At 46.1% G+C, this 27,876-nt stretch overlaps 1 protein-coding gene across 10 annotated transcripts in view; it reads right to left on the bottom strand.

Annotated features, from left to right (window-relative positions):
• Positions 1 to 27,876, bottom strand: part of CLASP1 (cytoplasmic linker associated protein 1) — a 303,251-nt gene that overhangs the window by 10,003 nt on the left and 265,372 nt on the right. For all 10 annotated transcript variants that reach the window (XM_063631296.1, XM_055262139.2, XM_055262140.2 and 7 more), the window contains 4 exons: positions 20,433 to 20,676; positions 17,939 to 18,129; positions 16,003 to 16,131; positions 1,009 to 1,215 (listed from right to left, as the gene is read on the bottom strand). In XM_063631296.1, coding sequence (XP_063487366.1) covers positions 1,009 to 1,215; positions 16,003 to 16,131; positions 17,939 to 18,129; positions 20,433 to 20,676 — 771 coding nt within the window. The remainder of the gene's footprint in view (positions 1 to 1,008; positions 1,216 to 16,002; positions 16,132 to 17,938; positions 18,130 to 20,432; positions 20,677 to 27,876) is intronic.

Raw genomic sequence — 27,876 nt, 5'->3', positions numbered from 1 at the left:
ACTTGCTTTGTTCCCATTTCTCCCAAAGGTAAAGCAAATTTCCTTGTGAAAATGCCTTTAAAGAAATGAGAACATCATCACTTGCTCTTGTGAGCAAAACCCCTCTACCCTCCAGTGATTGCTGGGGAACGTCTGGTCCCACAGCCTGATGTCCGTGTCACTTTGCAGCTGGGCCTCCATCTATCTGTTGGCCTCATCCTGGCCCACACCCAGCTGGGGCTACCTGCTGCTATTCTCCAAACAGCCTGGGACTCTTCAGTCTCTGTGCCTTTCCCTTTGCTTGGAATAATCTAGTCTTCAACAATTAAGTGTTTAATCCCCAAGCCAAGCATCCAGCAAACAACAGCATTGATTAAATGTGATGCTGACTCCTCTCCACCTTTCCCCAGTGAAACTCCCTTGCCAAGGGCCAACTTGAAACCACCTCTTCTATGAACCCTCTCTCCCCCACCCCAACCTGGAAACCCCTTCTCTACTGTCATGTAGCCCATGGTGACACCTGTTGTTGTCTGTGTGGCTGCACAGTAGGCTGAAAATCCTCTGAGGCAGTCCACACAGTGGAACTTAGCTGCTTTATGCCAGTCTGTCTCACTCACTGTCTCATGCTTAGAAGAGTTTCAGTAAGTATTTGTGTGCTGCATGAGACCAAAGGCCATTGTTTGATTTACACTCCATGGTCCACCTCGCCCAGGGCTGGGGCTACAGCAGGTGTGCAGTAAGGGTTTGTTGAAGGAATGAACAAAAAAATGATCAAAATATGTTTATAGTAAACAGAAAGTTCATTCTGTGAGCCGCCAGGAAAGTATTCTTGGTGCATTCGGGAGAGGGGGTGAGCTGGAAGCCGACAGAGGAGGCTGTGAAGTGTCCCTGCCACACAGCCTCACAGGTCCTGCCTGGTTTTTCCTACCCGTCCCTGCCAGTGAAGGAGGAGCACACGGCCCTTACATTACTTCAACTTACGCAGCCCCACACAGGCCAGGGGCAGGCCCCACCAACACGAGGGCCTACCTGCAGCAAGCCTGGGATGATGTCGATGAGGAGCTGCAGCAATGACTCCTTCGCGATCCTCTCGACGACTTTGGTCTGCATCTTGATGGCAGCAAGGTTGATGGGGTAGTCGGCCGTCTGGATGATGGGGCAGAGCACCTTGATGCACTGCTCTGGGTGGATGGAACTGGCCAGTGTGGACGCAGCCTCCTCAGCTGCTCTCACCACCTGAAACACCCAGTTCCCCCAAAGAGTGAGCTCCACATGCCACATGAAGCGAAAGACCAAACACCACTTTTGATTTCAGAGGCCAAAGGACAATGACCTCACTCAATGTCAGATGGCAGCCATTGCTTCGCCTGGCTCAATTGTTAAAGTAAACACAGAGTGGTCTGCAGGGTGATTTTAAAGGGGAGTGTGGCCCACGGAAAGGCAGGTCTGGGGGATTCTGGGAAAAACCTTAGAAAAGTGGTACTCGGCCGGGCGCGTTAGCTCACGCCTGTAATCCCAGCACTTTGGGAGGCCGAGGCGGGTGGATCACGAGGTCAGGAGATCGAGACCATCCTGGCTAACATGGTGAAAACCCATCTCTACTAAAAATACAAAAAATTAGCCGGACGTGTTGGTGGGCGCCTGTAGTCCCAGCTACTTGGGAGGCTGAGGCAGGAGAATGGCGTGAACCCGGGAGGCGGAGCTTGCAGTGAGCCGAGATCACGCCACTGCACTCCAGCCTGGGCGACAGTGCAAGACTCTGTCTCAAAAAATAATAATAATAAAATAAAATAAAATAAGAAAAGAAAAGAAAAGTGGTACTCTAAGTGCAGCCCCCTATCAGCCCCAGCAGCAGTGCTGGGAACCTGTTAGAAATGCAACTTCTCAGGCCCACCCAGACCTGCTCACTCAGAGGTGGGCCCCAACTAGAGGAGGGGGTGCAGCAAGCTGTGTTGGTAAGCACCAGGTGATTTCTAGACACACTAAAATTGGAGCACCTCCGCCCTAGAAGACTAGCACCTGAATACAGAAATGCTTCCCAATGGCATGTAGGACACCTAGAACTGGAGCATCTGGAAAGAAGCCTGGAGGAAATCAGAGTGACTTCAATGCTGGCACTTCCTGGAAGAGGCCCACCTGCCAGGCAGTTGGGAAGGCGCAGAGAGAAGCCCCTGAAAGGGTTTTCCTGAGGAATCTGTTCTGGAAAGTTGCTTTTCTAGGACTCTGTGCTCACGATGACCCCTTTGCCTTCATTTTTAGGGAGGTACATGAAATGGCTATCTCATGGTCAAAGGAGCAGCCTCTGACCTCTGGAGGGCCACAAGACCCTCTTGTAATAAAGATGGAAGCAAAATGCAAAACCCAGTGAGGAAGAAAGAGGACAGCAGAAGGCCTGGTGGAAAGAGCCTGGGCCTTGGGCTCAGGGAGCAAGTCCCAGTCATGCTAGTCCCAAACGCTAAAACTCCATGCCCTCATCTGTAAAACAGGGGCGTCACAGAGATGAATGGTGAGCAGTACTCAAGATATAGTCAGCAAAGGATGCTTACTACTACCAATGGCACAGAGTACACATTATATAAATGACAGATAAAGACAGGCACCAGGCTATACGCACATGCATTTTCTTACAAAGTACAACAGAACTCGAATACTTTTCACCTACTGCCAGCCCTGACTGGGCTGGTCATTCTATCTAGATTCCTCTTTGCATTATGTTCTGCTACTCAAAATAACTCAGCTCTAACTTCATACAACAAAAAGGTGAAGACTACCAGCTCACAGCTTCAGTCATCCCAGCCCTTGTGAGTGAAGCAAGACAGGCCCATGGAAACAGCATATGGATCATCTGGAAAGCTGCTTCTAGGTATGGGCATGAAGGGGGTGAAGAAGTCTGTACAAGTCAGGGAGCGTGGGAAACGGACAGGAGGCCCACAGAGAGGCCACCTGAGCTGTGTAGCAGACAGGCCCGGGGCTGGGCTCAGAGGCCATATAAACTGCTTGGGGTCACTTTGGGGCCCTCACTGAGGCTCTCCTGGGGCTCTGGGAAGAGACTGTGGCTCCAGAAGAGGCTCGGCTTCACCTTCAGCCCAGGGCTACACTGCCCCATGAACAGGGCTCACTTCAGGGAGTGTGCATGAGTCCATGTGTCAGCTCTGCCCTGTGGAATGGTAAAGGGAAATTTTTCCAGCACTAGACAGCTGAGTTCATCTCATTAACAATGGACACGTTTGGGGCCAGCCGTGCTGCTGTTAGTGGGTTTTTCACTAGGAAGCCCCATATGAGCTTTAGCTACTCACACCCACTACCTGGCATTTATCACTACAAAACACCTGGAAGAAAGTGCATCAAGGGTTAACGCTCTTTCTCTCAGGCCGGTAAGATTATGGGTAACTTTGTTTTCCTCTTCATACCTTCTAGATAGATAGAAAGATTGCAATGAACATTAGGCTGGTGCAAAATTAGTTGCAGTTTTTACCATTACAATATAACCTTTGTGGCAAGGAAAATGTATTCCAGAAAATCTACTTGAACTGTCTGAGGCCAGGGAAAGCTGGCAGCCCAGCCCTGGCTCAGGGTGGAAGGTGGCAGGGCGGTGCACTTGAGGAGCAGGCTGCGCCTCATTCGTCTTCCTGAAGGGAACCCCACCCCGGCATATGGGAGGTGCTCCGTGGTGCAGCCAGCACCATCATCATGACTGTTTCTGCTGACCTCCCACTCTCCATAAAGCCCTTCTGCTGAACTACAAAACTCACTGTCCCTCAGCTGTGGCTGACACACACGTCCCAGCCCCTCCCCAGGCCTCCCTATCAGACCGGTGACACTTTTCCCCCAACTTCTGTTCTTCTGTCTGTGACACTCACACGGCACCATATGTAGATGGCTTTGTATTTCTGGTGGCATTTCCGTGTGTGTTTCTTCTTACCAAACATCCAGGAACTGAAACATTTCTGTTGTACCTAAGTACCCACTAAGCTGGGCATTTACCAGGAGCTTAGTACTTACTGAGGGACTGAGAATTCATTCTCCTAGCTGTCTGAGAATATGTCCCACTTAAAGAAGCCCTACCTCCCTCAAGTCTTTCTTGTTGGAGGTCTTTTTTACTTTCCCTGGGAGGACCCGCTAACTCCTTGCAGCACTGAGGAAAGGCTAGGAGTCTCATGAAATAAGATCACCACATCCATCACCACGTAGCCGGCACCCTAGAGTGAATGCACTGCAGCCACCTCTGGGGCCTACACTGGGATTATGGATGAATCCCTGGTGGAGCTCCGGATCAGCATGGCTTAAGGGTAAGTACTGTGTACAGGTCAGAACACCCAAGATTCGTCTGTGCTCACTACGTATGTGAAGGTCAGGCTCGAGGACAAAGCATTGTAGAGAGGCAATTTTATTTTAAAAGTCATGTCCAACTCTCAAGCACCTCGTAAGATTCTTTCCTCTCATTTGTGCTCTGTGTGTACGTTTGTTCACCCAGCACTGACCAGGTGCCTCCTGTGTGTCAGAGACTGAGCTCAAAGCTCAGGCCACAGAGCTGAGAAGGACTGGGCCATCCATGCTCTGGTGGTTCAGGGCAGAGTGAGGGCAGTCTGTGCAGAGGGACAGCACGAGGGTGCGGAGACCCAGGAAGGAGCCAGATGGCAGGGACCTGCTACCTGATGCACTTCTTGTGGGTGGCCAGGATTAGATGGGAGGAGGAAGGAGGATGGATAGGTGCAGAAGGCTTCTTTGGTGTTCTGGGGGCCTTCCTCCAGCTCAAGGGCCCTCGGCCATGCACAGCCAGCCTACCTTGCCTCTGCCTCGTCCAGGCACCGCAGTGAGCAGGCCTTCCCTTGCCAGCCAAAGTGTTAGACTCAACATTGATGGCATTGACTCCATGCCACAAATGTACAGGAAGGAGCCTATTTGAAGGAAGCCCACTGTGATTTCTTTTTCTTGCCAATTCAAACTCCTGCCAAAGGTAGCTTTTTCCACACAGGTCACCTGAAAGCAGAGTACTGTTTGGACCCTGGTGTGTACACGTGACCTTTCACTTTTTTACCCCGACAACGGCAGCCTCCAGAGTTAGATAAGCATATTCTCAGCCTCTGAGAGAAGTACAGGAGACAAACCTTAGTTGAATCCTCTGGCAAAAAACTTCCTTGGTCTGAGCTTCCATTTTTTAATAAAAACTAAAATGAGGATTTTATTTGTAATTTTTTGAAACACAGTCTCACTCTATCATTCAGGCTGGAGTGCAATGGAGTCATCTGGGCTCACTGCAACCTCTGCTTCTGGGTTCAAGCGATTCTCATGCCTCAGCCGCCCAAGTATCTGGGATTACAGGTGCGTGCCACCACACCCAGCTAATTTTTGTATTTTTAGTAGAGACGGGGTTTCACCATGTTGACCAGTCTGGTCTCAAACTCCTGGCCTCAAGTGATCCACCCACCTCGGCCTCCAAAGTGCTGGGATTACAGAGCCACTGCGCCCAGCCTAAAATGAGAATTTTAAAGTTTCTACTTTCACAGTTATCTGAATTGAGACAAGATGTGAACCAGCTTGGTATATTTTAGCTACAAAACACATGATGGCTAAGACATACATGGAGGCTCACGCCTGTAACCCCAGCTACTTGGAAGGCTGTGCCGGGTGGATCACTTGAGCCCAGGAATTTGAGACCAGCCCAGGCAACATGGAGAAACCCCATCTCAAACAAAAACAAAACACAAGCTAGATGTTGGTAGAGGAATGACACCAGAGTGGAGCTCAGCAGCAGAGGCACCACCAGAAGGCACAGCGGCGGAGCCGGGAGCTCCCAAGTTGCTGGGGATGGGGGGTGAGGGGGGCAGAGCTCTGTGACCTCAAGACTCCACAGAGGGCCAGTCCTCATACTGAACATTTTAAGAATGGGTAACACTGGTAAGCCAGCTCCTTCCCTGGGGTCCAGTGCCAACATCGTGATGGGTCTGCCCTCTCCAATGACCTCTAAGATGCCTGAGGTTCCTCAGCAAGGCCTGGCTCCTTCCTGCCTATGTGGTGCTTCCTCTCCCTGCCCACACCCTGCCCAGCCACATCTCTATGGCCCTGGCCAAGTCATCCTGACGACTTACCGCCGCAACACAACCCCCAGGAAGCCTCACCATGTGTGCGCTTTATTTATCACCGCAGGTAAATACTTTGCGGAAATTGTCCCTCCCACTAGACTAAAAGTTCCTTGAAGGCAAGATCCCATCTTAGCCATCTTTCTATTCCCATGACTAGCACAATGTCCAGTATATGCCAGGTGCTCAATAAATAGCTGTTGAACTAATCTCCCCATAGCGTGCGTGTGTGCGCACGCACACACACACACACACACACACAGACAGGGTCTTGCTCTGTTGCCCAGGCTGGAGTGCAATGGTGTGATCATGGCTCACTGCAGCCTCGATCTCCTGGGCTCAAGCGATCCTCCTACCTTAGCCTCCCAAGTAGGTGGGATTACAGGCACACATAATATTTTAAGTTTTTTGTAGGGGTCTCAGTATGTGAGATGGGGTCTCGCTATGTTACCCAAACTGGTTTCAAATGATCTGCCCACCTCAGCCTCCTAAAATGCTGGGATTACAGGCATGAACCACTACACCCAGCCCAGCGTACATATTTTTAATGCTCATGACTCACAAAGTCACATCTGGAGCATGCCACATTGACTTGGATTTACATTTTTCCTAAGGAGCTAGCACAGAAAACTAGGAGCACAGCAGGTTATCTACAAATGATCAACTTGGGCTGTGGAAAAATCAACTGTACCAGGCCCAGAGAGTCCCATTCCAGGTGACACATTGGAAAAGCAACAGATGAGTTCTTTGGAAAAGGGACTTCAGCTCAGGTTTTTCCAGTCACCAGTTGTCTGAGGAGGACCGGCATGTTTCTTGGAAGAGCTCTGTCAGGTAATGGGTTACCTCAGATGGGGCGCTCTTCTTCCTCCTCCATTTGTGCAGGTCTCAGAGTCTGTGTGTGTTTGGGAAAGCCAAGCACGTGGCTGTGTACCTACGTGGCTGAGTTACACACAGCTGAGTGGACGGTGAAAAGTGGAAGGAGACAGTCCCTCTTTTATCTAATCTGGCCCAGCAATGAAACCATGCTCAGAAACTGCTGGCTTTCTACTGTAAGAAATCACTGCCCAAGTATCATAACACACCAGCCTGAAAGCTGAGGAACTTTTAGGCCTCTGTTTTTAAACCTGGAGAAAGAAACAAAAGGTCAGAAAACACCGGATGATGCTGTAGCGTATCAAAGTTAGAAAGCACTGATGCACAGGAGTCAATATCTGAGGTCCCCCGGGAGGTGGGAAGCAGCTCAGTGGGTGGAAATAACACGGCTCTGGAGACAGGATTCAAGAGTTGGCAGCATTGCTTTCCAGGCTTGACAGGAGCAAGCTAAGGCCTCCTGGTGCTCTTCGGGGTTGCAACGAGGATTAGTGAGACCAGGCAATCGATTGCCAGGTTCGTGGTGAGAACTCGTGGTTTTCCTTCTCTCCTCCCCATCTCCCGCACTCTATTGCCCTTTAGGTTAAAGTGAATTATCTTACAGGGAGCTGCTGGGAAAAAAGGCTGTTTCAGACCTGCTGAGCTGAAACCCAAACCCAAGGAGCCCTTCATCTTACAAAAATCCAGGAATTCTGGATGTGGCCTGCATGAAGCATTTGGTGAAATGTATCTACTATTTTATTTTATTTTATTTTGAGACAATCTTGCTCTGTTGCCCAGGCTGGAGTGCAGTGGCACCATCTTGGTGGGTTCAAGCGATTCTCCTGCCTCAGCCTGCAAGTAGCTGGGACTACAGGCGCACACCACCACGCCTAGCTAATGTTTTTGTATTTTTAGTAGAGACAGGGTTTCACCATGTTGGCCAGGCTGGTCTCAAACTCCTGACCTCAAGTGATCTGCCCGCCTCGGCCTCCCAAAGTGCTGGAATTACCGGTGTGAGACACCACGCCTGGATGATCAAATGTATCTAATGTGGATGAGGGCTTTGGTTCTAAAATGTCTGAAAATAAAATGTCAGAAGCTGCACATTAAGATGGGTAGTTTGAGGCCCTCTTTTTCACTGGGGTTAGAGAAAGTTTCCCAAGACAGACGCTAGTTTTGGCAAGGGAGGTAGGTGTTCTCAACTTCCCTCTATATGCCAAACCCCTGGCTTTGGCAAGCTGCCTGAATCAGGGTGAACTTTAGGTTTTGCCCCTGTGTTCTATGTAACATAAGAAGCAAAGATTATAAATGTAAGCAAACAGAGAGCAAAAGTCAACATGGGCAGCAGAAACAAAGGAAGAAAATACCACTTAGTACACAAGGTGGCCAGAAGTGGCAAGGATGTAGAAAGGGGTGAGGGACTATTCAAAGAGGACAGGATCAAAAAGACTTCTGGGTTACAATGTGCCTTGATTATAACATCAAAAACTGTTCCAATTCTGCTAGTCTCATTAGAAACACAGGACTCCTTCCCCTTTCAAAGTCAGTGAAGTAATAGTGTCTAGCTAAGAAAAGCATAATTTTCACATCTAGCTTTTTAAAAATGGATCATTACTCAGAATACTGGTGAACGTTTGCTTAAAGGTTTCTTTCTTTTAGCACAAAGTTTTCAAAATTTGGATTGCATGTTTTAGGTTCATAAGGTTTGATCTGGCTCTGTCACAGACACACCAGAATAACTGGTTGAGTCAAAAAAAAAAAAAAGCAAAGGTCCAGGAACAACGGTGGCTGGAATCAAAGAACTCTTCATAGTAGTGTCCTGAGCTTAGCTACCCAATCGTGTGGAAGCTAAGGAAGAGTTTAGCGCCACCTTCTGGGAAAGGCCAGAAAGACCTTAAAAAATTGCATTGACCCTGAGTTTAAGTATCCACCTGGGGAAAAATGACCAATGCCCCAGATTGGCACTGACATGGTCCTGGGATTTACGACGGAGCGCCAGCATGGCCCTGAACCTGGGATGAGAGTCCTCACTTAGCTAGGCTCAGTACCAGAGTGAGGGGAGAAGAAAAGTTCCAGGCTATAAATCTAGGGAGACCTGAGTTTTGGCTCTGGTTCTGGCATCAACTAGCCAAGTCAGCTTGGGGTAAATTTCTTCACTTTCTATGCCTTGGTTTTCCTCATCAGTAAAACGAAAGGGAAAATCTGAATCAATTATTTTAAAAGTATTTCAGATTATAAAATCTTATCATCCAACTCTACCTGATGAGTCTTTTCCCCTGAAAAATGTGCATGCACAAAATTCCAGGGAGCTTTGAAGATCCTGAGAAGTAGTGTCTGTATGAAATGACCTCTAACAAGACAGTCATCACATCCTTGCCTGGAAAAGTAGATTCAGGGCAACACAATGATATCTTCAAATGTGGTCAGGCTCTTAGGTGGGAGATTTATTCTGTTCTACTCTAAGGGGTAGAATTAGGGCCAACAGGGGCAAATGATGAGAAGGAGTGGAAAGAGGGGCTCTGGGAGCCCAGGAGGTAGTGTGTCCTGCTGTCCTGGAGATGCTGCAGAGGCTGGGCTGGCCTCTCAGGAGGTGCTCAGCATCAGATAGGAAGCTGGGCAGCATGTTTAGCGCTTCTCTTTGGCATTCTAATTCCGGTATCCATCTCTAAAAACCCATGGCATTTCCTAGCCTAATGCTGACAATGTACCGGCTGCCCCAGCACAAATATGGATGGATTCCAAACAAAGCAGTAGCCAAAAAATACAAGTTGTATTTTTGACTGGTGTTTTAGAGTTTACTCAATTGCATTTAATAACTTCTTAGGTGTATTTAGAGAAATGCAGTTATATCTGCTTTATGTAGAATTTTAAAAACTTGACAACAATTCTATTCAAAATCAGTCTACTTTCTTCAGTGGAAGAGTATAAAAAGGATACTATCTTCAATTTTCAACAATGTCAACCACCTTACCTCACTTGACTTTAATGCTAGCCTCTCAGGGCAGGGTATAAAACACCTGCCCCCCACCTCCTACCCAGCATACAAGTGCTTTAGATATCCAGAGTGTCTATGACTTGTCCACAATCACAGCCCCCGAGCTGGCAAAAGCAGCATGTGAACCCAGGCCTTCAAACCCCAAACTCAAAGGTTTTAACATTAAGTTATGGCTCTTTCCGAAGCTTCAAGAGCTAAAGGGCAGGTGTCACATCTGGCTCCTTGAGAGTCAGTTCATCAGCGAAGCAGAACTACTCCCCTACCTGTGAATAACAGCAGGAGCAGCCGCCACCACAGCTGCCACTCAGAAATAGACACTGTGTCTGGCACTTTACAAGCCTGTGAGGTGGGCTATGTTTCCTCACTTGACACAGAGAATATGAGGGCTCACAAAATGGTAAGTCTCCTGCCGTCTTAGCTCAGCAGGGTTCAACCCAGGAGTGTCTTCCAAGCCCATGCCCCCATCCTTGGCCACACGGCCTTGGCTCCTAGCTAGAGTTCTCTCCCTGCGTGCTCCTTCTCAGCCCATCTCAGGTTCCTATTCCCTAAGGTACTCTTCCTTGACTATTCTAACCCACTCCTAAACTCCTGGTGTATTTCACTTTGAACCACACATGACTCTTTGCTTTAACCTCAACTAAACCATAAGGACCCTGAAGACTACAGTACACCACTACCCATCAATTATCAAACATTTATTGGAGTTTATGCTGTTAATGTGACTGCTGGCTCAGTAACTTGGAATCTCTCGATGAAGCTAAACAGGTTTTGGGGTTTTGTCTTTTTATTAAAAAGCAAAAACCTACAAAGGAAATGGGGCTTCTGGTCATATCCCAAGGTTGGGCCTAGGGAAAACTGAAAATTTAGAATTTGAGGATTTCGCTTTGTTACTCAACAGCAACCTGTATTATCTTGAGGCTGGATGAAACACAGATAATCATCTAGTCCACTTGATAGGATAAGAGATAAGGAAAAACCAAAGTACAGAAGGGTAAAGGCATTTCTCCAGAGTTCATGCAGTGAACTCCGTTATTTCCCAGTGCCCACTGATACAAATGACTGCTGCCCTGAGAGGCATCTAAGAGCCATTCCTGAGCGCAGGGGATCTGGCTGAGATGTGGTCAGTTAGTGATTCTAACTGGTATTTGATCACAGACCTTCTCTGGCACACTGGTGCTTCTCTCTGACTACGGCATTTGTCTAAAGGACTGCATGAGACACTATGCTGGCTGGGCGAATCAGAAACCAGACAAGTTCCCAGGAAGTTCTCTTTCTTTTATAAATAACTTTGGTCTGGTTTTGCCATTTTAATTCTTTAAAGTCATAAAATAAAAAGTTAACTAGAAATGACTTAAAAATAAAACCCCTGAAGACATAATACTGGTGGTTTTACATTATCTAAGAATCAAACTTCCCAAAACAAGCCAAATCACTTAAGGCTGGATTCTGGTGCCTTAAACACCACGATCTTTGTGTGTGTAGCAAGAAATGTTTGGTGATCCAGCACAGTGACATGAATGATGCTAATATTTTCCTCTTTTAACAGACAAGTGTAACTGGATATTCACTAATGTGGCAAAGTTCAGAATAAGCTAAGTCTAATCATCAGAAAAACCTCAATTACAGAATATCTTCAAAAAATAGAGTTGGGCTTCTTTCAAGTTTAAATAAAACATTTACTGTGAACTTCAACATTATGGGTACTATATGCACATCAAAATGACTGGCAGCAACAAATATTCTTGCATTAAATGTGCATACAATGATTTATAATTAGTATATCAACTATTTCCTGAGAAATGGGCACTTCTGAAATAAGGATGTCTGAGAACAGTTTTACGTAGCAACATTTGTATAGCACATGACAATTTTAAAAGCATATTTCCATATCATAATATCTTCCATTCTCACAACAGAGCTGCTTATTCAGGGTTATATTGAGAGGATGAAACTGGGAACAGCTGGACAACAGCAGACGCAGGACTAAAAACCAGGTTTTCTGCCTCAAGATTTGTATCTCACACTGACCCCAGAATCTCTTTGTAGTGTCAATTCTCTTATTTAATCCTCTCTTTTTAATCACCAAAGGAGAGGTTCTGTACCAGCTCTAACAAACAGATTACAAATTCTAATATAAGAAGAGTTCAAATTAATCGAGTTCTCTTGGAAAAAGAAAATGGTCTCAAAATTTTAAAAGGTCACTCTCAAGGCCTTAGCCCTTTAAGGTATTTACTAAATGCCAACTCTACTGCAAACCATGGTAACTTTATTAATGAGGCACTGAAACTCAATAGCAAAATTTGTTTACTAAAAAGATAAAGAAGTTAGATAACGAAAGACACTTATTCAAACAGGGACTGTGAAAACATTATGTCTAAGCTCAGAAACATCAACTTTTTTTTTTTTTTTTTTTTTGAGACGGAGTCTCACTCTGTCGCCCAGGCTGGAGTGCAGTGGCGCAATCTCGGCTCACTGCAAGCTCCGCCTCCCGGGTTCACGCCATTCTCCTGCCTCAGCCTCTCCGAGTACCTGGGACTACAGGCGCCCGCCACCACGCCCGGCTAATTTTTTGTATTTTTAGTAGAGACGGGGTTTCACCGTGGTCTCGATCTCCTGACCTCGTGATCCGCCCGCCTCGGCCTCCCAAAGTGCTGGGATTACAAGCGTGAGCCACGACGCCCAGCCAGAAACATCAACTTTTAAAATAAAAACTCTAAATTGGTGTCCAAATCCTTCATCTATCTTGCTTACTATAGAACATGTATGTTAGCTTTGGATGAATGGTGTCTGAGACAGATTTGGTACTTGGCACATTTTCAATGTGTAAGAAACACATTCTGCATGTATAGCTTCTTTTAAAAGAAACTGACAAAGCAGACTCTTGCTTATATGAGAAAACAAGCCATCTTACCGTCAGTCCTACCTCATCCATCTTCCCAAATAGCTTTTGTGACAAATTTCAATTTACAGAAATTGTATTTCAAGAAGCTGTCTTTCCTCGCTGCAGTCACATAGTCAGAGCCACAGTGCACATGCTGGTGTGGTAACGTCAGGCTGGCAAGAGAAGGGCAGCTGGTGCCAATGTCTCTAAAAGCAGCCCCATGTTAACCTGCCGAGTCTTATGTTCTTCATCTCCTGCTGAAGCCCAGTTTTTGTCTGGGAATATAAAACCAACTAGCTTCTTATTGAGAAGGAAGCTCCAAGAGAGCTAACTCTGGGATAAACATACTTTGGAAGTATTAATAAGACAGGAAAATAGACTATGTCTTTGTATGACTAATAAAGTAAGTCTAGAAACATTTCAGATCCTTTTCAATAAATGTTTGGAGTCCTAAGAATTGAATGCAATGATGAGAAAATGGAAGGACTAGAGAACTATTACGTGCCATATTAATATGCCAACAAGATGCCTACAACACAAACTTTATGTGCATCTCAGCCTTCTGCCCTAAAAAATAGCAAGAAGGAATGGAAAAAGATTGGTTAAAATAAGAGGAAGATAAGAAGAACTTCAAGGGAAAAGAAAAAAAAGGAACGAAAAATGAAAACCCAACCCCAAACCTAAATACACAGGTTCTTGAGTTATTATAGTGGCTCCTGGCAAAGTGACAGAGTAAAGTTTTATAAGGAAACTCCAAGGGCAATGAGTCAAGGTGAGTCAAACTATGCAAAGCAGGAAGGCCTGCCAATGCAGGCACCGTTGCCAACACATCTCCTCCACCGGCTCTACCACAAGTCAGTAACAGCAGCATGGGGACCCTTGAACCCGAGTGCTGCTAAGTTTATTTTAAGCAGGATATATATTCTGCTCTTTTCCCTTGGGCAATTTAAAGGGCCTCATACCTGAGAATTTTCTCTCCTAAATTTCTAATTTTGCAGGAAAAAAAAAAAGATCTCCCAAGAAAAAAGCAAATAGCAAACGAATTACTTAATGTTGTTAACTTATATTTCTTAGGACTCAACTTTAGACAGATATCTTCCAACTGGAGAGTCGGTAAGTGTGTGCCAAGACACCATGGATGGCTTGGCGCTTCATTTAAATGCCCGAGTCTAAGTATGTACTGCCCCATGAAAACAACTGATATCATCTCTATGTAAAAGAACATCAGGCCAGGTGCAGTGGCTCATGCCTGCAGTCCCAGCTACTCAGGGGGCTAAGGCAGGAGGACTGCTTGAGCCTGGGAGGTGGAGGTTACAGTGAGCACAGGTTGTGCCACTGCACTCCAGCCTGGGTGACAGAGCAAGACCCTGTCTTAAAAACAAAGCAAAACAAAAAGAACATCATTTTAATTTCATTTTTTGATCACGTATTCCCATTAAGGAGAAGCAATTATGGTTTAAAAAAATTAGCCATGCCATTTGCCCCTTAAAGGAGCCAGAAAACCTAGCTAATATCTCAGTTCTGCCAGTAACTGCTGTGCATACAGTTCCTCTAGGACAAGCTTGTCCAACCCGTGGCCCAGGATGGCTTTGAATGCAGCCCAACACAAATTCATAAACTTTCTTAAAACATTATGAAAATTTTTTGTGATTTTTTTTTTAGGCTCATCGGCTATTGTTAGTGCATTTTATGTGTGGCCTAAGACAATTCTTCCAATGTGGCCCAGGGAAGCCAAAAGATGGGACATCCCTGCTCTAGGACCTTCCCTCCTCACCTGGGAATCACTATGTGGATCGTACTAGCTCATCTGGTCTTCATGTTTTTTAAATGAGTTATTATAAATGAAAAGTGCTTTGTTCAAATGTGAGTGATTATCACCATCATGCAACCAAGCCAGATTTTGGAAACCCAGTTATTAGTCTGAAAACACATCCATCCCCTGTGTACTGTGTGCTGTTCTAGCACTAGCGGTGGAGAGAGGCCCAGTCTGAGGACAAGACCCTTGCCCTCGCTGAGCTATAGCAAGGTGGAGATTTGAAGAGGTCACACCAGTCACTGCTCAAGCAGTCACACAAATGCCAAATAGAACTATGATCTAGGGTCTGACTCTCCATGTAGACGGAAGAATTGTGTTAATTATAATTCCCTTCATCCATGAGCGTGCTCACACGACAGTCACACATGAGCCAAGATATCAAACTAAGCAAGTACTTATGTCTCACTCTGGGGTCAAACCCATTATCTGGCATGCTAGGTTTTCTGAAGTTCCAATATATGATTTTGTTTCCCACAGTTCCTTTTACTGAAGGGTGTCACTGAATCATTTGTATCAGGACAGCTCCTGCCACCTCCCCATTCTCTGTAGGCTTCTAGCCACTTGAAAGCCTGGCGAGGCATAGGGGCTGGGCAATCCAATAAGCAACAGGCTGAGTTTTTGCTGAGTGTGCACCCTCCATGGCATGTGTGCAGGACACAGAGACATGTCCTGCCGCTCTCTACCAGGCAGCTGAGGTCCCAATGCCAGGAACTGCAGAGATGGCTTGCTAGCATTTTAAATACTCAAAAGTGAGTGGAAGAGGCACAGCAGGGCTGCCTCCACTCAGCCTCATCTTGCAGAGAGAAGCACACTGAACGGCCGGGAGGGAGGAAGGTCAGTACAGCAGCCTGCTACCCACTCGTTGGCAGGCGCTGGGCTGGAATCATCCCTGGCCATCTCATTTAATTCTCACGAGAAACTTTGTGGAAATATCCATTCCTATTTTACATACAAGGAAACAGAGGCTCAGAAGGCGAAATGACTGGTCCACAGATCTGGAGCAAGAAGGCGTTGGTTCTGGGACTTGCAATGTCTGTGATTCCAAAGCTGGTCTCCACCTCCCAAACCAGACTACCAGAGGCTAAATGCCAGAAAGCAGCAGCAGACCCTTCCTTTCCACAAAGGCAGCCGGAAGCACGGACATGGAACACATCTCAGGGGCAGGGCAGGCCTGCTGGAAACAGTGAGGAGCTAGGAACTGAATAAATGGCATTGGCCCTGGAACTGTGCCACTGCTCAGCAAGGACAACAGCAATGGGGACTCCACTCTGTATTACGACATGGCTGAGTTCCATGAAAGGGGCTCCTAAGCTGTGCGCTGACTGATTCCTCTATCTCCACATCCCAGCTGCTGCCCATGACCCATCTGTTCAGCATCCTGGCCACATGACTGACTCACCTCCTTATGGGAGTCTTTGTGGGCTTCCAGAGTCTTCATAATCGTCAGCTCGGCGTAGTTTTTAAATCTTGCTGGTTGATTTCTCAGAATTTCCCTCAAAACTCTCAACGCCAGTGCTCGAATTGAATGCTAGAGTACAAAGGGAAAGGAAGACATCACCAAACACCACACAGCACTTCCACACACAGCAGTCAGCAGGGTCGGCAAGGCCAAGCACCCAGTTCTGGGTTCCCTGGAACTCGCAGAACCGTCTAAACAGATCACACAGTTCACTTGATATCAGCTTTACTTGACACTGGCTCTCTAGACATCAGCTCCATGAAGGCAGGCACTGTGCCTTAGAGTGACATTCCTTAGAGTGACATTCCCAGGACCCAGCGCCTGACAGGCACTGAGAAAAGCTACTTGAACGACCCATGCACTCGAGACCAAATGAGGATGATACACCTAAGTTCATTATCAGTTTTCTGGGGATTTCCAGATTTCCTGAGGCTTCAGCTTACAAATTATGCTTCTGTAAAATGTATGAAAGAATGTGTATAAAGCACCTGGATGTTTCATCAACACAGCCTGTAAGGGTGAACTCCACCTAAGGACAGTGGAAGGCCTGTCATTATTCCTGACCTTTCATGTGATGAGATCACTGGGTGTGTATAGGCCTCGAGTTGGTTAAGGCCAGAGTCATGCATCTGGAGGAAAGCCATTCCAAACAGACTCCTAATCTCAATAAAAGAGAATGCAGTTTACACCAAACAGAGCCAGAAGGTATATCCTGATTCTTTGTCACTCATCTGTACAGTTCACACACTAATACACCATTTACCTGTCTTCCACATGACATCACTTTATCTCCCAACAGAGCCAACAAGGCATAACTGCCTTACAAACCAATACTTTTTTTTTAAAGTATTTTTTAAAAGTTTTTTTAGAAAAAGTAAAACAGATTACTTATTACCATTCTTCTATTTTTACTTATCCCTAAACCAAACCATTAATCCGAAGCATCAGAAAACTATCTGAGTCACCACGGCATGGCATGCAGCAGCCTCCCTGTCACTCGGTTGCCATGCAAGTCCCCTCTAGCTGGCCCTGGACATGGCCTGTCACCTCCTGGCAATCCTCCCATCCCCTTCCTCCAGCCCCTCACCACAGCACTCTCTTCTCATTTCTCTTCTCCATGTGGATGGAGAAACTTTTTCTTGTAGAGGTTTAATTCTGGTAATTCTCAGCATCTATTCCTGTTTCCATATAAGGGACCAGCTCCACAGGTGGGAGAAGGCAGGAATTTGACCAGATTACTCCCTCTTTTAAGAGTTCTCTATGTGCAATGTGCAGATCACAGACCAGGCATTTCAGAAATGCCTAGTTTGTCACATTCAAATGTCCCAGCATGATGAAGCTCTTTTTATTTTTAAATTAATAATACAAAAATCAGAATCATGCTTCTGGAACCTGCCACTTGACTGATTAAAATTATTGGAACTCTTAACATATGTGGGGGAGGACCAAGATGGAATTTCATGGAATGTGGCATTTAATTAGGTCTTTTTAAATGAACCTTTTTATTTCTCAATTACATATGGAACAAAAATGAAACTCACAAGTAAAAAAGTGCATCCTAAAAGACCACATTCTATGCTAATGAAGTTTTAAGAAATTCTGTGTTAAAGCAACTACATGCAGGAATGAAGTTCCCTCAACTACTATAAACCCAGTTGTAGACCATGCACGTAAGCCAAGAAGCAGCTTGTTGCTGATAAAAACATGACCTTACTAAACGTGCTCAGAAAATATGTGAAAAATGAACAAATAAATGTTTTGATGTAAACAGTAATCACAACCCAGAAAGTAAAGCTGAAGCTAAGCCCAATAAGAAAAGGACATTGTGACCCCATTACATGGAAAGGGGCAAGATAAGGCCAAACCAGCATCTCACGTCTTTGTCTCCAAGGGTCTCCAGCAGCAGGAGCAGAATGGTCTTGAAGTGCTCCTCCCAGACACCAAGGCTGTCTTCCCGCGTGATCTTGAGCAGCTCCAGCAGGGCTCCCTTCCGTTCCTCCACTCGCTCGTTGTGGTTGGACAGCTCTTTCAGAAGGTCAGCCACCAGGTCAGAATGGTCGATGGGCACTGGTGAAACACACCAGACATACGTCACCTCGTGAGGAAATGCCTGGCATAGGGGCTTCCTCAGTGGTGCCCAGTGATCCTTCCCTTCCTGCCTCATCTCCCAGAGGCAACGCCTCCTTCACGGTTCCCTTCCCACCCTCCGCCCTGCTTTGCTGACCGGCCTCAGCCTACACACCCTCCGCCAACCTTCTCACCAAGTTCACTGTGAAAGCAGAGGTGCGAGACCAGCTGTCCAGTACCAACAGTCAATGTCTTCACCCTTCCTTGCTATCTTTTCCCTTCTACTTCAGACAAAGAGGAGAAATGCCTGTATCCGCCAAAGCCCCTCCTCAACCCTTTTATTTTCCGAAGCTCTCTCCCACTGCCACGGTCCTGAGTCAGCCCCACCACTGGACAGCCTCTTACCAGGGTCAAATCTACTCCCATACACACATATTCCTCAAGGCCTCCTCACCATCACATCTGATTATCCTCCATTCCCTTCTCAAATGTCTACAGCTTAGGAACCAGCATGGTGAACAAATACCAATCAAGGTGTTTGGACTACTGGTGGACTATCTATGTGGAGACTAAAAACCGGCCCAAGATGACTCAACATAGTTACCTGCAGGGCTGTGAACACGGTTTCTATGGCAGAAAGGCACATCCTTTCTCCTCCATGTTCTTTTAAGAAACCTCAACTCTGAATATTCAACTTTAAATAGAGAGGATGAAAAAACAAACAAATCAGACAAGTTATTAGGAACTACTTAAATGTGTATTTGCATACTTCTTTAGCTTCTAAGATTGGGTAGCAAACACACAAGAAAGTCTGAAATGGTAAAGAACTCTGCCATTTCCTCCTGTCTTCCTACCTTTTCCTCCTTTTCTTTAAGCCTTTTAGTACACAGTTGGTGAATAATCAACATTGTAATTTCTACCTTAATTGAGATCTATAAAGGATAAGGTAAACAATTCTATAAGCAATGAACACAAATAGTCCACTTCTCCCAGGAAGTGCCAGTCCTTACAAACACTATACCCTATTAGCTCACTGCCCAGTAAACAGATGTGTGGGCAGAGTCTGAGATGCTACCCACCAGCATATAAGCAATTAATAGCCAAGCGATTAGGCTTTTAATCCCTACAGCCATTTCTGCTTTCAAACAGAGAACTTCTCTTCTATGTTAGCATTCCCCTACTGTCTGATCCCTGCAAGAGGATCAGCTTTCTTTTCTTTGTGCCCCCACTGGATCTGGCATCTGCCTCCAGCACAAGCCTTCTCTGGTACTAGTGTGACCACTATCAGTCTGCTCCCCAACAGACCTTGAACTCTCTGAGGCGAGGGACTGTGTCTCATGTGCCTCAGTCCCTGGCAACCCATACACGTCATGACACACAGTAGGCCCTCAGTGAATGTTAACTATTTAGAATTCTAATGTAGGTTCTAATTACTCATTCAAACTTGAGAAATAAAACAGGCTTCAAAACAGTATTTTTTTAAAAGCACTATCAAATTGAAATAAACCAAATCATGTAACATGAGAGGTGAAAAAATAATTAAGTTCCTGATAAAAATACCATTGTACAAATACATACTCATCATTCACTAGTTTATTCAATGATGGACACTGGTCTTAACACAGGAGCCAGAAAGAAACCAGACTAGCTCTGCTTCTCCTCCCTACTTCCTATGTTACATGCTTACGTTACATTTTGGGCAAATCTTTCTGACCCCACACTTAGCTTGGCACCACACACGGTAATGCAAGTGCTCAGTGTGTATGTCAAACCCCTGCCTCCCAAATGCAGCACGGAGGTCAACACAGCTCCAGGGAGACCTGGTTACAAAGCGGGTGTGACAGGAGAGCGAAGCCTCGGAGCAGTGCTTCAGGATCTCACTTCACAGCTTGGGGAGCTGGGAAGCGCAGGTCCAAGGCCTTCACAAAGGCTGAGCCCGTGCTCGCCATCCTGTTTGTTCCTACGCCCCTGGCCCACCTGGGCCCTGGGTTCTGCAGCAAAGCCTCCCCGATGGTAAAGTTGGCCTTCCCTCATGCTCAGCTGTGGCAGTGGCTACTTCATATCATGTGTGACTGTTTATCTGCTCACTGCCCCGCTACTTGTGCTTCTGTTCATTGCTGTGTTCCCTGTGCCCAAGCACACAGTAGGGATTCAGTAAGTAGTGCCTGAACAAATGACTAAACAGAAAGAACAGACCCAGCGTTTCCATTTACATCTGACCAGTGGGCCTGGTGCTGGCCAGACAGGAGGGAACACAAGGGAAGCACTTCTGGGTGGGGACAGTTAAGCAAAGAGACACCAACCATCTCGAAGCTGCTCCATGTCGTCATCGAACACAGCCTCTTTCAGGGCGGTCTTGTCGTAGGTGTTGATGGCATCTGAGTAGGGGTACGGGTTGTAGTCTCGCGCCCGCGGCCCCGGGAAGGCGCGCGGAGGCTGGGTGTTGAGTAGCGAGGTCTTGTTATCCAGAGCTGTCCGGCCTCCTTCTACCTCGCCACCCCCCCGGCCCTCGGTGGCAGGGGAGGCAGCGCCCCCATCGCGGGACACCTGGAGCACAGCACACTGTCAGTTCCCTTTTGGGACTTGTAATGGACATTTCCTTTGAATGCTCAGAAATATTAAGAGGGCCAGAGATTTTCACTTGAAATATGTATGGCCAGTGACAAAACGACAGCTATTAGTATTGCAATGTAAAAATACCAAATCCGTAAACTACCATAAAAGGAACAATATGCCTGCATTTGCATCTAGTCTTTACACTTTAAATCTCCTTTACTTTGTAATTTGGTGATTCACTTTACCAAGATGTTTTCTGAGGGATGAAAGGCTCAGGAGCCTTTCCTTGAGAAGGAAAGGCTGTCCACTCACACCCCTGCTTTCAAGGACCAGAACAGCAATGGGGGCTTCTCACTGCGGCCCTGCCCACATCCACAGACAGAAGCTCCTCCAACCGCCATCATTAAGTCTAATGGGTGTCATCCATCCCCAAATTAATTCCTTGTACTATATGTATTCCTGCCTAGTGCTGGGCCTCAACGCTTCACAATCTCCTATGACAGAGAACTCAGCACCTCCTAGGCATATCATTCTTCTTTTAGATATTTCTGACTCAGAGTTGTTATGCTGGGTCAAAGAACAGGTCTTTAGTATTTTCCGAATTTTGTTTTTCTTCCCTAGTATATTCTGAATGTTGTCTTCAACAAATTCAACCACTGGCCCTCTGACTGGCCCCTTGCCATGGTATTGACAAGAGCAAATCACTTTTGCTCTTAGGGTCCTCTCCTATGGGGCACACCACTGGTCTAGCCCCTTTGCAGATGGCAATGTAGCCCAGCAGGTGTGGGCTGGCTGCTGGCAACGGGGCCAGACTGTTTTCCTTATGCCAGACATCTGACTACCCAACAACGGTGGAAACATTCCAGGCAGCCAGAACACGTTGGTGACACCTATGGCAAAATTTTTACTTGTGCTGATGACAAGATACATTTCTCTAACTTTGTGCTAATGCATTTACACTTTTTTCCAGTTTTGGAAAAGCAGATGTAACATATCATTTTAATAATTCCTAAGTATATAATTCAGTGTCATTAAATACATTCATGATGTTGTGTAACCATCAGCACTATGTATACCCAAAACTTTCTCATCATTCCCAACAAAAACCCTGCATCCTCATCCCTCTCCCTTCCCCACAACCCCTGGTAACCCTTATCTTACTTTGTCTCTTGGAATCTGCCTATGCTAGGTACCTCAGATAAGTGGAATTGCTGAACACATTCCACTGTGTGTATATACCACATTTTGTTTATCTGTTCATCTGCTGATGGGTACTTGCTTTTGCCTTTTGGCTCTTGTGAATAATGCTGCTATGACACACTGGTGTACAAATATCTGTTCAAGTCCCTGCTTTCAATTCTTCTGGACTTGAATCTAGTGGAGGTGCTGGGATGCATTTGGTTTCTAACACCCACAAACAAAATTTTTTATTAATTAAGATGTAAAAAGAATACATAATATATGCATAGACAGAAACAAATTAAGACTAAAAAGGTATAAATCAAATCTTAACAGAGGTTTTCTCTGGGTGGAAGAAAATTCATGGATGGTTTTGTTTCTTTTTATAAGTCTTCTAAAAATACTATTATAATGAAAAATTATTTATAAAAGAAAAAGGTAAGTCATTGAACAGGAGGTTTAAAAAAAAAACAAAAAAAGAGAAGAGTTTTAAAAACTTCAGACATTTAAAAAATAAAGCTCAACTCCCAATTCTAATCACCGTTAACAACAAAACCTTACTACCTCAGTGCGTGTCTCCACGCAGGCTTTACGCAGCAGGAACCCGGTATGCACGCTGCCTTCTGTTTTCCTTTCCTTACAGTGCAAACATTTCCCGTGTGGATGTTCTCCTGCCTCAGCCTGCCAAGGAGCTGGGATTACAGGCATGTGCCACCACGCCTGGCTAATCTTTTGTATTAGGTAGAGATGGGTTTTCACCATGTTGGTCAGGATGGTCTGGAACTCCTGACCTCAGGTGATCCATCCGCCTGGGCTTCCCAAAGTGCTGGGATTACTGGCATGAGTCACCATGCCTGGCCCATTCTCTGATTTTCACTGCCACCCTAGCTTTGCTGCTCGAGGCCACATTTTCCAGCAGGAGCAGCCATCTCTCTGACAGATGGCATCTTCATGGCGCTTCCTGACTCCTCCTGGCCCTGCAGCTCTGCCACTGCGCTCCCCCACTCCACCTGGCCCTAGGTGACACTGAGGCTTCCCGGGCCTTGCCCTCTTTACTTTCTCCCTCCCAAATTTCACTCCTTTCAACTCTCATCACAGTATTTTTACACTTGACAAAATCAGAAACCATCTAAATATTCTGAAACAGGACACTGGGTGCCCATCTACAGAACATCATCCACAGGAGGAATCATTGAGCAGCCACAACTCACACAGGAACTGACGGAAAAGCGCTCATGCCCTGTGCTCAACAGATGGACAGTGTGACGTTACTTTTATAAAAACAATACTCCTCACACTCCCCTACACACACATATGTATAAATATACAAAAAGGAATAGAAAAATACACCCTATAATGTTAACATTGGTTATCTCTAGAGATGGTGATTTCTTCTTTTTCACTTTTCTAAGTATCATTTTTTGGGCATATATTAAGAGTGTGTGTGTGTGTGTGTGTGTGTGTGTGTATTTTTTTTTTTTTTAAGGGACACAATCTTACTCTGTCACCCAAGCTGGAGTACAGTGGCACAATGGTAGCTTACTGCAGCCTCAAACTCCTAGGCTTAAGCAATCCTCCCACTTCAGCTTCTCGAGTAGCTGGGACTACAGGGTGCACACCACCACATCTAGATAAATTAAAAATTTTTTTTTTTTTTTTAGAGACAGGAGTCTCCCTATGTTGCCCAGGCTGTTCTTGAACTCCTGGGCTCAAGCAATCCTCCCGCCTTGGCCTCCCAAAGTGCTGGGATTACAGGCGTGAGCCACCATAACTGGAAAAAGTAACCCCTCATGCATCCACTTTTTCTACTGTTCTTGGTAGGAGTTCTGTTTCCCTAGTCAGATTCCCCCATTCCTCACACTCCTCACAACAAGTCCCCCGCTTCAAAGCAGGCCTCCTTCCACTGCCCTGAGAAACCGGCAGTAGGAACACGCTCTACCTCCTGCTTCAAGCCCCTAAAGCCGTCCTCCTCCCTAGCTAAGACCAGTCATTCCACCTGGGCCCTAATCTCACATCCCCACATCCTGAAGGATCTGCATTCAATCATCTGCTCCCCTCCACTGTGTAGGCAAGGTTCGTCTCTCCACTGGCCCTGCTGGGAGAGATCTCTCCCATCTGAAATGCCCTTTGATCCGTATTTCTCTCCAGTTTGTTCCTCAACTTCTTCACTCACTGTGATCTGGTTTCCATTCTCAACTCTGCACTCAACTGTGCTCACAAGATCCAATGTACTCCTGGAAGAAACTAACTTTGGATATTACAGACTGTAACTACGTGTAAAGTTTATTTAAGAAGAAAAACATGGAAATCCAGTGAGCCCATTCTCGAAGGAAAGGTCTTTACATCAAAACATTGGCAAGTAAATGTGTATTTTAAATCTTTTAGGTTAAAATAGAACATTTAATGTGGATAATAAGCAAATAATCCAATGGAGCCCTTTCATTTCATATGTGACCTGTTATCTCTTTGCAGCATGGCCCCTTTGGCTAGAATGTCCTTCCTGAAATAGTCTCCCTTATCTTCGATGCCACCACCCTCTCCTGGTCTCCCTCCTGTCAGCTCTAGCTTCTGTCCTTCCCTTAGTGTTGATGCTCCTTAGGATTCTGTCCTTATCCTTTACCTGGTAATTTCACTTACTCACTTTTCTTTAGTTATCTTCAGGCAACTAATCAATATCTCTCAAATATCTAACTTCTGCCTAAATCACTGGCTGAAACAGACTGGTATATCCAAAGTCCTGATGGATATATTTGCTTGGATATTCCACAATTCCTGAAATTTGCATGTATTCAAAAGAGAATTCATTATATTTCAAAGAGAGCATCTCCTTCTAGGGTAACATTTCACTGAATTGCACTAGCATTTGCTCAACAGCCCCAGAAGACTTCTGATTCTTCTGTTTCTGCTCATGCCCTATTCAATCCCACTTCCTTCTGAATTATTCTCCATTCCATAGTTACAGTAGCCTGTCTAAAATATAAGTATGACTATGCCACTTCCCTGCTTAAAGATCCTTCAATGACTCTAGTATCGCCAGGGTGAAGTCAAGGCATTGGCTGGGAATACCCCAGTGAGCACATCCTTCCTGCTCTGAATCTCCCCAACCACTCCTCATGCCCACTCTTCTCCACTTCAGCCACTTCAAATAGGAAATCACACCATGCCTACATCCATGTCTTAGTCTTCAAACAGGCCCTCCTGACTACAACCCTCCTACTCGACCTGACAAACTCCTCTGGACCTCCATGCTTCAGTTCAGAGGTGACACAATCTCTTTTGCACATCTGATATGGTTTGGCTCTGTGTACCCACCCAAATCTTATGCCAAATTGCAACTTCCAATGTTCGGTGAGGAACTTGGTGGGAGGTAATTCGATCATGGGGGTGGAATTCCCCCTTGCTGTTCTCATGATAGTGAGTGAGTTCTCATAAGACCTGGTTGTTTAGAAGTGTGTAGCACTTCCCCCTTCACTCTCTCTCTCTCCTTGCCACTACGTGAAGACATACTTGCTTCCCCTTTGCCTTTCTGCCACGATTGTAAGTTTCCTGAGGCCTCCCCAGCCAGGCCTCTGGTATAGTCTGTAGAACTGTGAGTCAATTAAACCTCTTTTCTTTATAAATTACTCAGTCTCAGGTAGTTCTTTATAGCAGCGTGAGAACTAACTAATACAGAAAATTGGCACCAGAAATGGGGTAATGCAATAAAGATGCCTGAAAATGTGGAAGCAACTTTGGAACTGGGTAATGGACAGAGGCTGGAACAATTTGGAGGGATGAGAAGACAGGAAAATGAAAGTAAGTTTGAAACTTCCAAGAGACTTGTTGAATGGTTGTGACCAAAATGCTAATCGTGATATGTACACTGAAGTCCAGGCTGAGGTGGTCTCAGATGAAGATAACGAACTGGAGTAAAGGTCACTCTTGATATGCTTTAGCAAAGAGACTGGCAGCACTGTGGCCCTGCTCTAGAGATCTGTGGAACTTTGAAGTTGAGAGAGATGATTTAGGGTATCTGGTGAAAGAAATTTCTAAGCAGCAAAGTATTCAAGATATGGCCTGGCTGCTTCTAAAAGCCTCTGTTCATTTGCATAAACACAAAAATGACCTGAAACTGGAACCTATATTTAAAAAGGAAGCAGAATGTAAAAGTTTGGAAAATTTGCAGCCCAACCAGGCAGGAGAAAAGAAAAACCCATTTTTGGGAAGGAATTCAAGGCTGCAGAAATTTGCACAAGTTATTAAAAGCCGAATGTTAACAGCCAAGACAATGGAGTAAATGTCTCCAGGGCATTTCAGAGAACTTCTTGGCAGCCCCTCCCATCACAGACCTGGAGGCCTAAGAGGGAAAAATGGTTTTGTGGGCCAGGCCCAGGGCCCTGCTGCTTTGTGCAGCCTTGGTACATGGTGCCCTGCATCCTAGCTGCTCCAGCTCCAGCTATGGCTAAAAGGGGCCAACATACAGCTTGGGCCATTGTTTCAGAGGGTGTAAACCCCAAGCCTTGGTGGCTTCCATGTGGTGTTGGGCCTGTGGGTATGCAGAAGGCAAGAATTGAGGTTTGGGAGCATCTACCTAGATTTTAGAGGATGTATGAAAATGCCTGGATGTCCAGGCAAAAGTCTGCTGCAGGTGCAGAGCCCTCATGGAGAACCTCTACTAGGGGAGTGCAGAGGAGAAATGTACGGTTGGAGCCCCCCCAGAGTCCCCACTGGGGCACTGCCTAGTGGAGCAGTGAGAAGAAGGCCATCGTTCTCCAGATCCCAGAATGGTAGATCCACCAACAGCTTGCACCGTGTGCCTGGAAAAGCCACAGGCACGCAATATCAGTCCATGAAAGCAGCTGTAGGGGCTGTACCTTGCAGAGCCACAAGGGTGGAGCTGCCCAAGGCCCTGGGAGCCTACTCCTTGCATCAGTGTGCCCTGGATGTGAGATATGGAGTCAAAGGAGATTATTTTGGAGCTTTAAGATTTAATGACTGCCCTCCTGGGTTTCAGACTTGCATGGGGCCTGTAGTCCCTTTGTTTTGGCCAATTTCTCCCTTTTGGAATGGCAGCATCTACCTAATGCCTGTAGCTCCACTGTATCTTGGAAGTCACTAACTTGTTTTTTATTTTACAGGCTCATAGGTGGAAGGGACTTGCTTTGGCTCAGATTAGACTTTCGACTTGGACTTTTGAGTTAATGCAGGAATGAGTTAAGACTTTGGAGGACTCTTGAGAAGGCATGATTGTGTTTTGAATTGTGAGGTCATGAGATATGGGAGGGGCCAGGGGTAGAATGATATGGTTTGGCTCTGTGTCCCCAACCAAATCTCATGTCAAATGGTAATTCCCAATGTTGGGGGAGGAACCTGGTAGGAGGTGACTGGATCATGGGGGCAGATTTCCCCCTTGCTGTTCTTATGATAGTGAGTTCTCATGAGACCTGGTTGTTTAAAAGTGTACAGCACTTCCCTCTTCACTCTCTCTCTCCTGTCACCATGTGAAGATGTGCTTGCTTCCCCTTATGCCATGACTATAAGTTTCCTGGGGACTTCCCAGCCACGACTCCCATACAACCTGTGGAACTGTGAGTCAATTAAACCTCTTTTCCTTATAAATTACCTAGTTTCTGGTAGTTTTTTTTTTTTTTTTTTTGGAGACAGAGTCTCACTGTCACCAGGCTGGAATGCAGTGGCGCAATCTCGGCTCACTGCAACCTCTGCGTCCCAGGTTCAGGCGATTCTCCTGCCTCAGCCTCCTGAATAGGTGGGACTACAGGTGTGCACCACCAAGCCCAGCTAATTTTTGTATTTGTAGTAGAGACAGGGTTTCACCATGTTGGCCAGGATGGTCTCGATCTCTTGACCTCATGATCCGCCCGCCTCAGCCTCCCAAACTGTTGGGATTACAGGTGTGAGCCACCGCACCCGGCCTCTGGTAGTTCTTTATAGCAGTGTGAGAACTGACTAATACAGCATCCTCCCTGGGCACCACAACTAGCCACAGGTCTCCTGGATGCTGAGCAGTGGCCA

Source organism: Symphalangus syndactylus, chromosome 22, assembly GCF_028878055.3.
Source record: "Symphalangus syndactylus isolate Jambi chromosome 22, NHGRI_mSymSyn1-v2.1_pri, whole genome shotgun sequence".
Classification (NCBI taxonomy): domain Eukaryota; kingdom Metazoa; phylum Chordata; class Mammalia; order Primates; family Hylobatidae; genus Symphalangus; species Symphalangus syndactylus.
This window is presented reverse-complemented; position numbering and strand designations above follow the sequence as displayed.